The sequence below is a fragment of the Primulina tabacum genome, chromosome 9 (assembly GCF_025594145.1).
Source record: "Primulina tabacum isolate GXHZ01 chromosome 9, ASM2559414v2, whole genome shotgun sequence".
NCBI classification, from domain to species: domain Eukaryota; kingdom Viridiplantae; phylum Streptophyta; class Magnoliopsida; order Lamiales; family Gesneriaceae; genus Primulina; species Primulina tabacum.
This window is the reverse complement of record NC_134558.1, coordinates 40,015,311-40,032,641: the sequence shown is the minus strand read 5'-3', so window position 1 is coordinate 40,032,641 and position 17,331 is coordinate 40,015,311. Positions and strand designations below refer to the sequence as shown.

Here is a 17,331-nt window from a genome sequence, read left to right as displayed (position 1 = left end):
GTTTTTTTGTTATCAACGATTAATGTATTATAAAATAAATTGAAGAAAATATAATTTAGTCATCATTTTTTGTAATGAAATTTACAGCTATATTTTTAAAAAATATATATATCTTTAATGAAATTTAAATTAAATAAAGGAATAATGAAATTTGCATTTTTGTTTGATTTCTATTTTTTTATTAATTAATGAATTTTAAAATATATCGAATAAAAATGAAGTTTATACTATTGTTCAAAATTTTATAGTTCTCCAATTTTTAGTATGTTTTATGTGAAACAATTTCATTGTTATATAGTCCTGAGAGGGGCCGACCCAGTCATTTCCGGAGTGAATGAGATAATCTCATAAGAATTTCTGTGTCAATTATATTTTTAACTTCAATAAATTAATATATATGAATAACGTAAATAATAATAATTAATATATTTATCTTCGCTTGTTTGTTTTTTTCCATCTATTATTTAATATATTTTAAAATAAATTGAAGAAAAATAAAATTTAGCCACCGGTTTTTAGAATGAAATTCAAATTAAGCTTTCCTTTTTTGGAATGAAATTTACACATCATTTTTTTTAAAAAAAATATATCGAATAAAAATGAAGTTTACACTATTGTTCAAAATTTATAGCTCTTCAATTTTTAGTAGATTTTATGTGAAACAGTTTCATTGTTATATAGTCCTGAGAGGAGCTGACCCAGTCATTTCCGGAGTGAAAAATAATTTTTTTCATGATTCAAGTCGGATATGAGACATGTTTAACAAAATTCACTCTTGAAACAATCTCATAAGAGTTTCTGTATCAATTTTATTTTTAACTTAAATAAATTAACATATATGAATAATACAATTAATAATAATTAATATATCTATCTTCGCTTGTTTGTTTTTTCCATCTATTATTTAATATATTTTAAAATAAATTGAAGAAAAATAAAATTTAGCCACCAGTTTTTAGAATGAAATTTAAATTAAGCCTTCATTTTTTGGAATGAAATTTACACATCATTTTTTTTAAAAAATTATATCTTTAATAAAATTTAAAATAATAATATTAATAACAATAAATACATGTTGTTTGTTTTTTTCCCAACTATTAATTAATTCTAAATAAAATTGAAAAAATGAAATTTTTAAAAAATATATCTTTAATAGAATTTAAAATGAATAGAAGAATAATAGAATTTACAATATATTTTTACATAATGAATTATATCCTTATTTTAAAAAGAATTCTTTTTGTTTGACTTCTCTCTTTTTTTTTTATTTATGAATTCTATCTTTATTTATTTTTTTTCCCTTTATTTGATTTTTTTACATTAATTAATGTATTTAAAATAAATCGAATGAAAATTAAGTATACATACACCCTTGTTCAAAATTTTATAGTTCTCCGATTTTTGAATTAGTCTTTTGTGAGTCGGTCTCATGGATATATCCTTCAAATGGGCCAATCGATCAATTTTCAGAGTGAAAAACAATGATTTTTCATGATTAGAGTAGGATAGGAAACGTGTTTCTCAAAATTGACCTGTGAAACAGTTTCGTAGGAGTTTGTATGCAATTTTAATTTTTAACTTGAGTAAATTAACATCCATTAATAACGTAAATAATACACGACTAATAAATTTGAAAACTCTTATAAAATTGTGTGAATTTATATATATTTCCTTATTTTTGTTAAGTAATATTAATAAATACATGTCTTTTTTTGTTCGTTTTCAGGTATTAATGAATTTTATAATAATTGAAGAAAAATGAAATTTTATTTTTGGAATGAAATTTACAGCTTTTTTTCAAAAAATATATATATGTCTTTAATGAAATTTAAAATAAGCGACACAATGTCAGCAGCTTAACTCACGAAAACTTCCCAGGAGTTTACTCAGTCCCAATACTATCCTTCACTTTTGCACGCTTAACCCAACAAAACTGAATGATAGTGAAAGATTTATCTTTTAGTTCGAATGTTTCTTAATCTTTATGTCAAAAGTTATAATTGTTACCCACGACACAATATTTATTTCTTATAATTGTGATTTACCGTGCAAAGCCCTATACTAAGCTAATAGTGAACATAATGAGGATTGCATTGACGTGGCTGTCAATTTGCCAAATCGTAAGATCCTGTGCATAACAAACACAAATAATTGTCTGGTACCATAAGAAAACACTTCAAAAGAATCAAAATGAGTTTAAATTAATTTTATGTGTAATAATTACTCTTATATACATCAAAGGGATAAAAAAAAATGAATTCAAATTGTTTTTATGTAAAACAAATTACTTTACATCTACAGTTACTTAAAATGATTTTTAAGATTTTTAAAATTTTCTTATGTTTTTTTTTTAAAAAAATTCTCGAAAAATAAATTTTTTTAAAATAATATAATTATCTTATGTTTTATGCCCCGTCAAATTTTCATCGATGAATACTTGTAGAACTTGTAACTTTTTTTATGACATTATTTATGTACAGAACTTTATAACTTCAAAATATATCATGAGAAATTTAGAAATTGTGGTTCTTATTATTTTGAATACTCATGTCGAATATGGTTCTGATTATGAGTCACATTAATAAATATTTTTATATTTAGACATAATATTGCAACATTATATAATATATGTATATCAAACTTAAAACAATTCAATTATATTAATATTTCAGAACTCAGACAAAAATAAATACTGAACTTTATCGATGTATCGCAGATTTAATTAATTGTTAAAAAATAAAAGATAGTGTGATAATTGTTCTCCTCATATCATCTTTGTACATTTGCATATCTTCTAGTTAACTTGAAATATATGTATGTAATTAGACATGATCAGATAAATTTTAGATTAAAGTGTAAAAATGTTAGAATCTAAATCCAATCAAAAGATATGCAAAATAAATTCGAGAAGATATCAGAGAAATTTTAAAATGTCTGAAAATATTTGTCAGACAATCCAACGATTATACACAATGACAAAGAGATTGTCCTAATCTCGTTTCAATTTTTAATATTTGTGTGTCGCTATTCTCCATTCTGTCCAATAACGGCGTTAACCATATAAATATCATTTTTTTAAATGAACCGTATAAATATTTTAATGTTAACAGTATAATATTCGACCATCAAGGTTTTTAGCAAGCATGGGTCATGCATGATGCCATCTATATCAATAATATATAGATGATATACTAATCAAACTCTAATCGGTGATATTTGAACAAAAGAGCTTAAGAAAATAAAATTGTGTTTTGGCATCCTAACATGCATGCATGACATTATATATAGATATATTGAAAATGGCTAACCGAAATTTTTGTTCGGCAGGGTTCTCTTGGTATAAGTGGAGCGGTGTACATTATTTGAAGGGAAACCAAGCAATTTCTTGTTGATGCTTGCGCTGTTACCAACTCTTCTTTCCCTTGCGCTTATGCTCTTCGTTAGTGCCCGTCATGCACAAGCTAAGGATGAGAAGGGATACTTGAATTATTTCTCGTTGATTTTTCTGATTGTTGCAGCATATATTATGTTCTTGATTATTGTGGACAACGTCTTGTACTCTTGTCGCTGTCTCAATGGATGCGCTCTTTGACCTTAGCTGTTCTCTTCATCATACTCTCTTCACCTCTTTATATTGTGTTTAAAGCACATGAAGATGCTTTAGTACCAACTTTTTCTACATCAGCAACCCAGTTACTGAATGACCCTGAGTCTATATATAGAACCAGCAGATAACCCAACAGAAATTCAAAACACCAAAGTCCAATTTATGGTTACGACCTCTAAGGATAGTTTTACTTTTGCTGAAGAATTAAATCCAATACAAGCGATGCAAACTCTAAACTTCTGGTTATTGTTCATCGCAATGATATGTGGAATGGGTTCGGGATTAGCAACAATAAGTAGGAGTCTCCCTTGGCTACACAGAAGGAGAGAGGAGTACATTGGTTTCTTTGTGGAGCATATGGAGTTTTCTCTCGTAGTTCTTGGTCTGTGAAGATGCGTTGTTAGGTGCTCCATTTTCTTTTCCCATTGAGGCCGAACCTGTGCTCGAGAGATAGCTGTTCATACACTGATAAGGGATGTATGAATTCTCGAGAAGAGAGGAGCCGGGCCGTTTTGGTGCTGGATACTTGTCAGATATTTTCATGCATAGAAAAGGTTGGGTAAGACCGTTGTTCACGACTCTTACTCTAGCCACCATGACTGCAGGTTATGTAATAAACGGGTCCGTTTTTCCAGGAAATTTACACATCGGTTCTGTATTAGCAGGCATTTCAGCATTTGTTAGATATGGTTCAAAATGGTCGCTGATGCCCACCGTTGTGAGATATTTGGCGGTCAGCGCATGGGGACTCTTTTCAAATTTAGCCATTAATGAAAAGCCAATCATGTTTGAAGAATGATATGCGTACTTGATCTATAATCTAGATCATGTGAAACAATAAAATTATAATGTGATTCTTAATCCATGAATTCAAGCTTTGTATATTGTATTGTATTATCATGCACAACTCACTCTTTGTTACTGCGTAAAATTGGAAGATATTACAACGTAAAATAATTATCAATTCTCTAAAAAATATAATTTTATTTCAAGACACTGTTTATTGTCCGGACGAACAAATGTTGTTTTGGGATTCGAGTTGAAAAGATACACAAAAGTGCTAATTTCCAACTTCAGTTGTGGGGAAGATTTCACTGGACAGTTGCCATGCAGCTTAATACACCCTTGGTAGCTTCCCAGTGTGCCTTGCCAACTCCATCTACAACAAAAGTTCAGATACTTCATAATTGAAGAATAATTCTTTCCGCAGTTCAGTCAACTTAAAGGCTACAACACTTGAGGGAGAAAGTGCATCTCCTCCCGAACGTAATGAGCCGAGATAGTAAAGACTATCAAGGAATACAACAATTTCTATAACTAATGACAGAACACGCCTATGGCAGAACTATGTGATCAAGCATAGTTTTTACAAATTAATGTTGCTCAAGCATTTAAACCAAGTTCAGCACAACTTCTAACAAATTGCGCTTTCATGCTGCTAGAGTCTGGACAATTATACACAGATAATTCCAAATATTCAAGTAATTTGACAATAGATATTCTGGATCATTTTAATTCACATCACAATTTAGAATTATAAAATGCAATGAATAGTTCATTCCTTCAAATTATTACCAGCATAACTTCTATAGTAAACTTAACGCAGATAGTACAGTAGACTTCAGGCATACAGAATTCAGGCTCTGCTACCCAAATATATATTGCAGACATCATGCCATCTAACAATACCTCAAATTCATTCTTCAGATGATCAAGCTCCTTATCCAGATCATTGATAGCCTGATTATATGCTTGCATGGGGGAAGATTGGCTGGTGGTGTGGATCTACAAATATTAACATCGGAAGAAGTCAGACTTTCAGTAACCTCGATACACAGAGAACAAGTTACAGATACAGATGAAACATCTGGCAGTTAGGGATATACATAAATGCACAGATAAGGATTTATTTTTTTTCCAAATTTTCACATTAGTATTCAAAAGCATGACTGAGTTACCTTCACCCGAAAACATTGATGATAAGAAATAGAAACATATACAACTAGAAAATGTAAGGGTGGAACTATTCAAAAGACGTGTAATGTCAACATGCTGCGCTGCAAAAGCGAGTAAAGGTGGAAACATTAACCTCGATAATAATTATGAAAGTTGCAAAACACAATATCATAATTAATTCGTCAGTTAAAGAAATTCCTAGTCAACTTGCAGGTAAACATCTACCTTAACAATAAAGGCCAGGGTTGCCACTGGAAGGAGAGTAGCGAATATTTTAGCAAACCATTTGACAAATGTAACAAGAACCAACACGGTGAAGATTCTTTTCCTCAAGGTGACCAAGTATAATCAACATTACCAAGATGATAACAGTGTGAATCAGATTCAGGCACAAACCAACTTGATCCATGATGTGAAAGTGACCGCTAGAACTCATTTGCCTGTAAATATTATTGTCTCAAGTAAAACTATGGTGCACCGCTCAAATGGAAATTAATAACATTGCATCCAATAGGACTGATGGACAAGTCACCATTAAGTTGAATTCTAAAATCAATTCACATTAACTGGAGTAGGAAATTTGCTAATATACCCCCTAACCTCCCATTTACAGGGGGCAACACTCATTGACAGTCATTTTAATCAAGTACACCAACTGTAATAACCGAATATAACATAATCGCCTCATAATTGGGTCCAATACCAGATACCGCTCATAAATCACTTCCTTCTACAATGATCACAAGAACAATGAATAGAAAATCCAAAACAATATAAATACACACCCTGACAGTGATTTTGTACTGGAGGGGATGAGGTAACTTGTAGCCAGCAAAAAGTACATTTTCATCCCTGTGCAGCTGCCTGAGTTGTATCTCACACGAAAAACCAGAGCCTTCAAACCAGGGTTTTGAGTAAAGCTGAACAAAAATTCAATTAAAGAAGAGGAGGCCAAATTCCATTACATGCGGAGGATGTTTCCAATGGTGTGGTCCTCTCGCTCGACAGTAAATGATGCTGCATTGATGATTTTGGTGTCCCTTTCGTACGAAACCCTTTTTATAATTTGGGAAAAAAAAACAGTTATAAAATCCAGCAAGGCAACAGATAAATCTTAAAAATCGTGAGAGCAATATGAAACTTGGGGTTCATTCAGAGGTAGACAGTAGATTACTTGGAGGTTCCTTCAGGAACGACAAAGCGCTCGTAACGATCAGGAGCATTCATGGTTTATTGTTCTGTGCTGCAAGAACTTCCAAAGGAGCTTCACTTAAATATGATTGCTACCACTGTCAAGGATAATTTCCACATGGCCTATATTATCTCACTTGAATCACATGGAGACTATGAATTTATTGAGATGTTTATAAAAAATATTACCAGTCTTTCTATATAATCTCATCAGATTATCTTTTGTTTCAAAAGATACTAAGCGTCCAGTTTCCCACAATTTCGTAATCTAAGAATATTGTGAAATGAATTTTACTTAGGAAAATACTTTTCCCAGTTAGCACACTATTAATTAATAGGAAATCCCATAAAGCACTGACCACGGATTTAAAAATCACAAGGACAGAGCGTCCAAAACAAACGCATAAATTAGGGTTCTTAACTATAACTCAAGGTTCGAAAAGTGAATGGATGACTTCAATTCCACGATCCCCCCTACGTTATTCTGGCTCCAAAAACACAAAATTTTATTTGAAAACAGCAATAAGAAACAAAATTTGGAACTTTGGAGTTAGAACGAATTTGAGAACAGGGATTTTACGGGTTAACGCGAAAGGTTATTTTCGCACTTTAAACTAAATATTTTCAGAAAATTAATTAATTGTGCAGAAAAATGAAACAAAATCGAACATACCATAGATTTTTATGGAGGGAGTTCGATCTCCGTGCGTAAGAGAATGAAGAACACTGGAGAGTTTAGATAGGACAGAGAAGAAGATTGGGCCTATTTTAGACCATTAGAGGGTTACTTTTATTGGGCCAAGTGAAATTATATATGGACCTTATTAACTAGCTAGTCAACCCAAGTAAGCTATAAAGTTCATCAAAATAAATTTATTAATAAACTAATCATTTTTTGTGTGAAGTAAAATACATAATTTTTGTTTCATCAAACAACTGACTCAAGTAAAATGCATGAAATCTTTGATGGATATTCTGGTGACAAAACAAACTGTCCATGTTCTGAAATTTAACCTCCCATTTGATAAGAAAGAATTGGAAATAAAAATATACACCTAGAATAAGGCAAAGATTCATCGTTCTAAAATCAAATTTCGATTAGTGTAGACCAGTTCGCGATTACGATCGTAAATCAATAATAAATGAGATTTAATGGAAAAACCTGCTCACAACGATGTCATTGGGGTTAAATGGATTTCAAAATCAATGAACCCTGATGAATTTTTTCAGAATACAAAGTTACATTGGTAGTGAAATGGTACACAAAGGAGTTAGTAATTGTCAAAAAATAATTTCAAAATGAGGTACTAAATGACATAAAAATTAGAGGAATTTTCCAAACTTGATAAACTATTTTCTCTTGTGCAATAATTATGGTAGTATTGTTATATTTCTAAATATAAGAGAGTTCAAATTATTAATTAATTCTCATCTCAAAAGGATAAATTCATATGGCATATGAAAAATGATTTATAATGTTCTTCAATCCGCCTCTTGCAATTCCCCTACAAGAATTGATCCAACAAACAATCCAACACCCCCGAGCGCAAGCGCCCCGGCAATCACCACTTGCGCCACCACGAGCGCCACCGAGTCATCCGGGATGACGACGATAGCCGCCACGGAAGCCACGAGCAAGGGCAGAGCCGCCGAGGCCAGGATGGAAGGCGAGGTGTCGGCCGTCTTCTCCAGTAAACTGAGCAGCCCCAGTTCCTCCGCCTTGGATAGAAGCCCGAGCTTCTCAATGGAGGAGAGGGTGACTCCAAACTTCTCTGCTTTGGAGAGCAGGCCCGCTTTCTCTACATTGCTCAGCACCTTTCGCTTTTCGATCTTCTTGAAAACGTCCACCTCCAGTTCCTCGCTGCCCTCGTAGAATAACCCTGGCCCGTACCAATCCTTTTTCCACCCGGGATCATACTTATTCACCTGATATCAATTCATTCATATTTGTGTCAAAAAATTAATTTTTTTTTTTGGACCAACGATTTTGTGTTGCACAAAACTGATTCACATAAATATAGCAAAATCAATTTAAATATTAGCATTTTAATATTTTGATTCCATGAATGTGTTGAAACTAAGTTCGATATTTGCATTATTCTAAACCATTTTAAAATTCAAACTAAATTTAACATTAGTTTAACTGGAAACTGCGCAAGGGCAAGAACTTGGCTCAATTCATTCTCATATTCATGTTCTGTTACATGCAATCTTCTTGGGGCTCCTAAATATTCTCATTCGTATCATCATAAGTCGAGTGATTTTAGATGCGTCTTTAAAAATTTCAAAGCACGTATCTAGAATTCGAACCGCCCGCGAGACAGATTCATGAACTAGCCAGGAGATTTCAGGTGCTGCTCAAGAAAGCACAAAAAGTAGCATGAGATTGATTGAAATACCTTTCGTTTGGAAGACATCACTATAAATGACCTCGGGGCGGAGTTAGGGGAGGATAATCGTTGATTGGGCGACAAAGAGTTATCGAGGTAATTGGTGGTGGCACTGGCCGCCGCCATCGCCATTCAGTTCTCAGATAGAAAAGACAACCTTTTCCAATTACTCCTGTGTACTCGAAATTGTATAGCTTTGGGAAATCTTCCAGGTAGACCAATTCCACCAATCACATTGCTGCATGCTTATCCTATCTCGCGGAATGTATCAAATTCCAAACTTGCCATCCGTTTTAATTTTAGATTCATAGCTTCACTGTGGATTTTTTAAAAGGATGTTATAATTAAGTTCCAATTCATATATATAGTATTAAATTTGAGATCTTGATGTCATAGTAATTTGGAAAGCTTTTAAAGAGTTTTTTTTCCCCCTTTTTTTTTTTTTTCTATTTTAAGGTGTGTGTTTCCAACATTTTAATGATTATGATAAATGTGTTTAAATAAACAATATTTCTATATATAATTTTTATTGTTTCAAAATCACACAATTTGTAAACAACAAGTCTCGTAATAATCAAAATGATCAGTCTATTTCATAATTAAATAATCATCTTTACAATGCGATTAAAACGAAATACGGAAACGTAAAACATGATAATATAATTAAAATACAGAATAACAAGACTGATCTTGGACTAAATTGGCTTCATCATCATCCCAAAAATATTTTTGTTCTTGTTCTTTTATTTATTCTTTGTTCTTATCTGAGGGGATGAAACAAAGGATGAGTATAATATACATGAAACCTCAAATATACATATATAATATTGTATAGTACTACCTAAAAAAGGCATATTATTATGGAACCTCAAGTATTTTTAAAAAAATAGTGAGGCATCAACAAGAAACTTCCCTTGGTAATTATAAAATTATTGGAGTAGCTAAGTCCAATTTCATGCCATAGCTGGCTCACTCAAAGTAAAATAATTTCAGAGTCTTTTTTAGAATTTTCATGGCCTAAACTAGCAAGTAATTATCTTACCTTATAAGTCAAAATATGTGTAGGAGATAACAAATCCAAAAGTTACATGAACATTGCCAAAGATAATATATATTCAAAAAAATATTGTTTTTTCATAGTCAATTTATTATTGGAACAAGCCATTTACTATAATATTGGAATCCAATTTTTCTTATTAATGTAACATATAACTATATACTGCAGTTACTCATACTATTTAATTTTCACACATTTCGTGAATGATGTTCGAAATAGAGAAAAACAAATTACAAACGAACAAGGGTTGGTCATTACGTGTTTATCAGATATGAAATATATTATTTATATTTTATAGAATATTCATAATTTTCAAAAGTGAAGAATAATATTAACCATGAAAAAGAGAGAGAACATTTTTAATCAATATATTTTTATGATTGCATGTACGTGGCATATTGCGTTACCATTATTATCCCTAAAAATGCAAAAGTTTTCAATATAAAAGGTAAGACAACTATCGTTAAATTATGGTTGCATGTCATAAAAGCATTATATTTTAAAAGATGCACGATTTTCTAAATTAGATATCGAAATAAGCTTTATTTTGTTAAATAATAATAATAATAATCTTGTACCATGAAAATTATATCAATTTTACGATGTTAAAATATATCTAGAACATTTAACAGCTAGAAAGACCATAAAATTAAATGTCTCGATTTTTTTCTTCAAAGATATAAATGTGATCAAATTTGACTGACGAGATTTCGTGTCAATAGAATGATAAATTAATGTGTCCTAATACTGTAACGCTGCGTTTGGTTTGTAGGATTAGGTGTGTTTATTTTTTTTAAACCCACCTAATCAAATGTTTGGTACGATTTTTATTTAACCTTCTCCTAAATCTAAACTCACTACCACTTCCTTCCACCGACCGCCCATCGCCGCCCACCGCTGCCGGAAACCGTCGACCGCCGACCGTCGCCGCCGCCGATTCCGGCCGAGCACCGCCAGACGATTCCGGCCGACCACCGCCGATTCCGGCCGACCAACGACCTGCCGCCGCCGGCCGCCCGTTAGACCACCTCCGTCGCCGGGCCGTGACCGGACCACAGCCTGCCGTCGCCGGAGTAAAGAAAAAAAAATAAAGAAAAAGCGCAATTTCGTCATTTCATCAAAAAATTCAAAATTATCTCATACTTAAAAATCATACCAAATATAATACTATTTTACCTCATATATTATTTTTCTATCACAATCATTTTTTTTATCATTTACATACTAATCATTAGTTTATTTTATCATTCCAACCAATCGTAGCCTAAGAGAAAAAACCTAATAAAATAATATTACATATATGCAATTTAGCAGTTACGTATCGAATTAACTTTAAGCAAAAAACAAGAAGAGATCATGAATAGAAATCTGTTGATATCAAAGATTAATCAGTTCAATTTCATATAAAATTCTATTTTCTTTAGTTCTTAAACATTTGGTTCAATTGAGTTCTTAGCTGTAAAATGCAAGCACACAATCTAACAAATTATACTTTGAACGCATATATATATTCTACCAAAAAATATAAGAAATAACGTGGAAGAAATTTCAGAAAAGTTGAGCACTAAATTTATATAATATGTTGATAATGAAAAAAAATACATAAATATTTCGGTCAAGAAAGCTATGAATGGAGTGTGCTATCCACAGTCCAATTAAAGACTTAAAAATTTTCCAAATTCTTAGTCATTTATGGCGTGAAATTGGACAATTCAAACTTAATTATATCATAATTGTCTATATAAAGACCAAGGGAAGTTCCATGCATTAGTATAACTCGTAGGTTTTTGCGAGAAAGAAGTACTTTATTCAGACAGCACACATGGCTACACTTGCTAAGCATTGCACTGCCCGTTTTACAGATATCAAATCCGTGAAATCATCCAAAGTTTCAAGTCCGAACCCGATTGCATGCCATTCGGTTCATTTCGATAATCATGTAAGAATGAAACTTTTTTTTTTTAAAAAAAAAATCCTATTTCTTAAAGTTTATATTGGTTGATTGACAATATATATGTGTAGCAGAAATACAAGGAGTTATCTTCACTATCAATGAATGTTTGCCAAGTTGATAATCCTAGAGCACCGATTGGCACCATCGAGACCAAAACATTTCCAATAGCTGCAACACCAGCTTCAGCAGCCGACCGTCTCAACTCGGCAAGTTACGACTTGAAGTCGAACCCGTGACAACTCGAATCCGGGATTATTCGTATTGAGGTATAGTAGCTATACGTGCTACGTTTTAGCCATCAATTACTTTCATGCATTTGAAAAATCCCCAGCTTCGAAGTAAGATTTAGTTAATTATTAGAATAAAGGAAAGGGAAAAACTATAATTTTAATAAAAAAATGCTCATTAACAATATATTTTCAAGACAATTAAAATTAACAATTCAATACATTTTAAGTACATCAAACAGAATAAATTAATAACGAACATGCATAATATAACAATATTTAGGCAAAAACTTGTGTGAGACAGTCTCACGGGTCGTATTTTGTGACACATATATCTTATTTGGGTCGTCCATGAAAAATTATTACTTTTTATGCTAAGAGTATTACTTTTTATTGTGAATATCGGTAGAGTTGACTCGTCTCACAGATAAAGATTCGTGAGACCGTGAGACATATTCCAATATTTAAATAAAACCCATGAATTATACGGAAAAAAATATTTTCCTATTTGCTTCTCGAATTCATATATGTGACATAAAAACTGTTAATTTGTGTTGCATGTGAAGGTGCCGATTGACGAGCACATTGACGCATTGGATTGGCTTCGATCACAGAGCTTAGATCCTGTGCTCCCACGCAGTTATTATTCTGGTCGCGAATCGTCCATCATTCCCAGTCGTCATAATAATAATGGAGAAAAGTTAGTTGGTGTTGCTGGATTTGGCTCAGCCGTTTCATTTCGCCATCTCTACGCATTCTCTTTGAATGATTGGCATTCCATCAAAAGGTAGCTTTAAATTTAGTTTCCATCCCCTATGACAGAATTTTCGAGACGCCAAGTGTACATATTCCGACAAATATATATGATTTTGATCAGGTTCTTGTCTAAAAGCTCTCCATTGATCCGTGCTTACGGTGGAATGCGTTTTGATGCAAGAGCTAACATATCTCCCGAATGGCAAGACTTTGCGTCTTTTTATTTCATGGTCCCTCAGGTAATTAATTAGTTTCTTTTCCGAATGCAAAACTAAAAAACAAAGGTCATGCACGTACAAATTAGTAATGAAAATCTGAAGTTTATATGTAGATGGGGTTAATGAATAATATTGCAGGTTGAATTTGATGAGTTTGAAGGAAGTTCGATGATCGCGGCAACCGTCGCATGGGACAACCGCCTTTCGACAACATACGAACAAGCAGTTGCCGCACTTGAAGCCACCATGTGGCAGCTTTCACGTGTCATCAAATCGAACAATAATTCTTCCGAACAACCTATTTTGCTCGATCAAACTCACGTTCCAAACCAAATATCTTGGGAACTAGCTGTCAACAAAGCCTTGGACTCCATTAAAAGCAAAGATTCCAATCTAACCAAGGTTCTAATCTAGCAAGATCCTCCTAACTTGTTTTTTGTGGCATAAATTCATGAATGGTTACCTGAAAATTTATATGTATACAGGTTGTACTTGCACGCAGCAGCCAAGTACATACAAATGCAGAAATCGACCCCTTGATGTGGTTGGAAGCCTTGCAGGCTGAAGGGGTTAATTCCTACCAATTTTGTCTCCAACCTCCTGAAGCACCTGCTTTCATCGGGAACACTGTGAGTATAAATTTTCATGACTTGTATACCAGAAAAAAGTATCCATACCCTTTAGTATTCGGCGTTGTCTTGCAATATTTTGATATTCTTCAGTATATATTGTGAATCAGCCCGAACGACTATTTTACCGGGACCAGCTTAGTGTCACCAGCGATGCATTGGCCGCTACACGAGCCAGAGGAACATCGGAGGCTCTAGATTTACATATTGGACGCGATTTGCTTTCAAGGTAATTAACTGGTTATCAGATTGTTAAAAAGTTATCATATCACTTGGATGCTTGATATTCTGGGCAGCATCATTTTGTTTGGTGATTCATTTGCAGTCCTAAAGATCACCACGAATTTGCAGTAGTACGAGAAAGCATCAGAAGAAAACTCGAAGTAAGTTTAGCTTATGGATAATCCATAATTCACTGATTAAAGCAATATTTGGATTCATTTTTAGAGTCAATATTGCATTATTGTTTGATTTCTGACACGATAATTCCTAAAAACGTCTTTAGGCTATTTGTTCGAGCACAATAGTCGAACCAAACAAAGCTCTGAGGAAACTCCCACGAGTTCAACATCTTTGCGCTAAACTCACAGGCACACTCGAACAAGAAGATGATGAGGTATATATATATAGAGAGGCATGCCTGCTTATTTTATTCAACTTTGTTCCTTGGAATCATAATATGTATAAAGCAGAGACTAAATATCTAAAAATATTTTCCAGTTTAAGATTTTGTCGTCTCTTCATCCTACTCCAGCTGTTTGTGGGCAGCCTATGGAGGACGCCCGAGTATTTATAATCGAAACAGATAAGCAAACACTACTCACCTGGCCTTATAATTCATAATTCAAATCCCTTAGTGTCCTCGTTTCAACTATCATTTGAGTCTTATGAATATGGATGACACTGATGCATTAGATATTAATCAATGATGCAGAATCATTCGACCGAGGATACTACGCTGGCCCTGTTGGGTGGTTTGGTGGTGCAGAGAGTGAGTTTGCTGTAGGAATAAGATCAGCCTTGGTTGGCAAGGTAATATTAGTATTACCTTAACCAAGATATTGCTACATATGAATTAAATTTATCAAAAATCGTCGCGATTTGTCGATGTAACTAAATAGTTTTGCATTTAAATTTGCCAGGACGTTGGTGCTATATTGTACGCGGGAACTGGGATAGTTGAAGGGAGCAAACCAGCAATGGAATGGAAGGAATTAGAGCTCAAAACCTCACAGGTCTGTATCAAATAGATGAAACTCGACACCGATTAATTATGTTCTAAACGTTCGAATGCTAATATATGAAGATTAAGCTGATTCTAAATGAAAATTGTTCTCATTTTCCACAGTTCACGAAATTGATGAAACGTGAAGCACCTCGAATAGCAATGAGTGGACAGCCGCAGCATTAAAGTTGTTACACCCCAAATAGTAGCCAAGAAATAAATAACTATATAATTAGATATGATAATATAAATTTTGATCAAGATAATATTTGAAAATTAAATAAATAAAATGAAATAAGAGATGGCATTATCTTTTAATTAATAATATGAAGTTTTAGATAATGTTACTAGTATATTATTATTATTATTATTAATTGAATTTTATCGGGCTTAGACTTGGTTAAAACTCTCGCCATCAAACCTTATGCGCCGCTCTTCAAGTAAAAAAAAATTGAAGAATAAAATTGTCACATCTCGAGCTCGAGCCCGCTCTTGCGTGATTGTATAATGAGCTCATATAGCAAATACTTCGTATTTATCGTCGTTTTACAAAAATGATTAACTCAAATTGTTATAGAAATCCATTTTTATCCCATTATAAACTCATTTTAATTAATATTAATTTTTACCATGTGGGACAAGAGTTATCACAATCACCCTTCTTCCAGAACGTGACGTCTTCGTCGCGCCCTGACCCCTCGATCCACCAGCGCCGAGAATCTAGAGGTGGCTCCTACATGTTCAAGAGGTGGTTTCCGTCGTGTAGCACTTTGCCCTAAAGGTTCAAGAGGTGGTTCTCATATACGTAGCAATTTACCCCGCATAGCACTTATTTTCCGATGTTTCTTGCACGTGACCGATTCTGATACCATTTTATGTCACATATATGAATTCGAATTAAAAAAAAGAAGTCTACCATATCAATTTCGCAGCTCTTGATAACTGTAAGTTAATGCTAGTTCTCATTTTGCTATTTAAGTTCAGTTTTAATTGGATTTTATGTGTAAAATATTTAATAAAAATTGGATTAGAAGGAATAACAATTTTAGATGAAATTTTAAAACTGTGATTGGGAAATTTTTCATGAAATTTAATTGTTAAGTTTCAGTTTACAGGTTGTTTATTGGAAATCATTTCAATTATGATGTCTTCAAATTTATATCTATCGGGTACTCTAAATCTAGATGCTAGTATTTAATCTATTTGGATTATTCTAAACATCATATCAAATTCACGTAGTTAGGTATGAGTCATACATTATCATGATTTCAATTAGTAAATAGAAACTTTTATATTTTAAAGCTTGTAAACCTTATAGACATACATTTACTGTCACTTATATATAATTTTAGAAGCCATAATCTGATTGAATAATTTACGAGTTTGAATAATAGTAAAACTATATTTTGGTTAGTGTAATTTTAATATGAATCATCAACGTACAATTGTATGTAGTGTTGTTAAATTAAGGGAAGCCTATTATTTAGAGATATGGAGTCTTAGATATTAATATTGATACCTTTTAAAAATGGTAAAAACTTGTAAGAGACGGTCTCACGAGTCGTATTTGTGAGACGGATCTTTATTTGAGTCATCAATGAAAAATATTATTTTTTATGCTAAGAGTATTACTTTTTATTGTGAATATCGGTATGATTGACCCGTCTCACAGATAAAGATTCGTGAGACCGTCTCACAAGAGACCTACACTTTAAAAATAAATGGATTAGAAATATTATTTTAGGATATGTTAGCTAATGTATATAACTTATGTTTATGATTTTGGTGTTACACGAGACTTATGCTTTAAGTTATTACAATTTATATAAGGATTCATGTGCGTACACTCTTATTTCGATATTAATTATTTCGCAAAAGTTTCACAATAATGGATTTAGATCCATGTTGTTGTTATTGGTGCTTCGTTGTTTACTTATATGTTGGAATTCTGATTCAGTTATGTTCTTGTGATAATCTGGATGATATGTATGTCATGTGAGTCATCTCTTAGTTTTTGCGTGAGCCATCTTTTGTTTCCATATGGTCAAAGTTTTGTATGACAGGGTCTCATTTTAGATGTTGTTATGTTCCGCATGTCATGTAAGCCATTTCTTGGGTGTG

At 32.7% G+C, this 17,331-nt stretch overlaps 2 protein-coding genes and 2 pseudogenes across 5 annotated transcripts; 2 read left to right on the top strand and 2 right to left on the bottom strand.

Annotated features, from left to right (window-relative positions):
- The first annotated feature begins 3,143 nt into the window (after positions 1-3,143).
- LOC142504507 (uncharacterized) lies at positions 3,144-4,406 on the top strand (annotated as a pseudogene).
- A 165-nt stretch (positions 4,407-4,571) lies between these two features.
- LOC142556154 (DNA-directed RNA polymerases II, IV and V subunit 11) lies at positions 4,572-7,679 on the bottom strand. 4 transcript variants are annotated; one of them, XM_075667453.1, is made up of 6 exons: positions 7,428-7,679; positions 6,738-6,815; positions 6,529-6,618; positions 6,349-6,427; positions 5,297-5,392; positions 4,572-4,766 (listed from the first exon to the last, which is right to left on the bottom strand). In XM_075667453.1, exons 2-6 carry the CDS (start codon positions 6,788-6,790, stop codon positions 4,722-4,724), a joined length of 363 nt encoding a protein of 120 aa, XP_075523568.1. In that variant the 5' UTR covers positions 6,791-6,815; positions 7,428-7,679; the 3' UTR covers positions 4,572-4,721. The 4 variants fall into 4 exon arrangements, with proteins under 4 accessions (XP_075523568.1, XP_075523567.1, XP_075523566.1 ...); XM_075667452.1 differs by having other exon boundaries at positions 6,738-6,877; positions 7,428-7,676; XM_075667451.1 differs by having other exon boundaries at positions 6,738-6,852; positions 7,428-7,676.
- A 446-nt stretch (positions 7,680-8,125) lies between these two features.
- Positions 8,126-9,324, bottom strand: LOC142556153 (uncharacterized). The gene is made up of 2 exons (XM_075667450.1): positions 9,154-9,324; positions 8,126-8,680 (listed from the first exon to the last, which is right to left on the bottom strand). Exons 1-2 carry the CDS (start codon positions 9,274-9,276, stop codon positions 8,237-8,239), a joined length of 567 nt encoding a protein of 188 aa, XP_075523565.1. The 5' UTR covers positions 9,277-9,324; the 3' UTR covers positions 8,126-8,236.
- A 2,689-nt stretch (positions 9,325-12,013) lies between these two features.
- LOC142556757 (isochorismate synthase, chloroplastic-like) lies at positions 12,014-15,814 on the top strand (annotated as a pseudogene).
- The last annotated feature ends 1,517 nt before the right edge of the window (positions 15,815-17,331 follow it).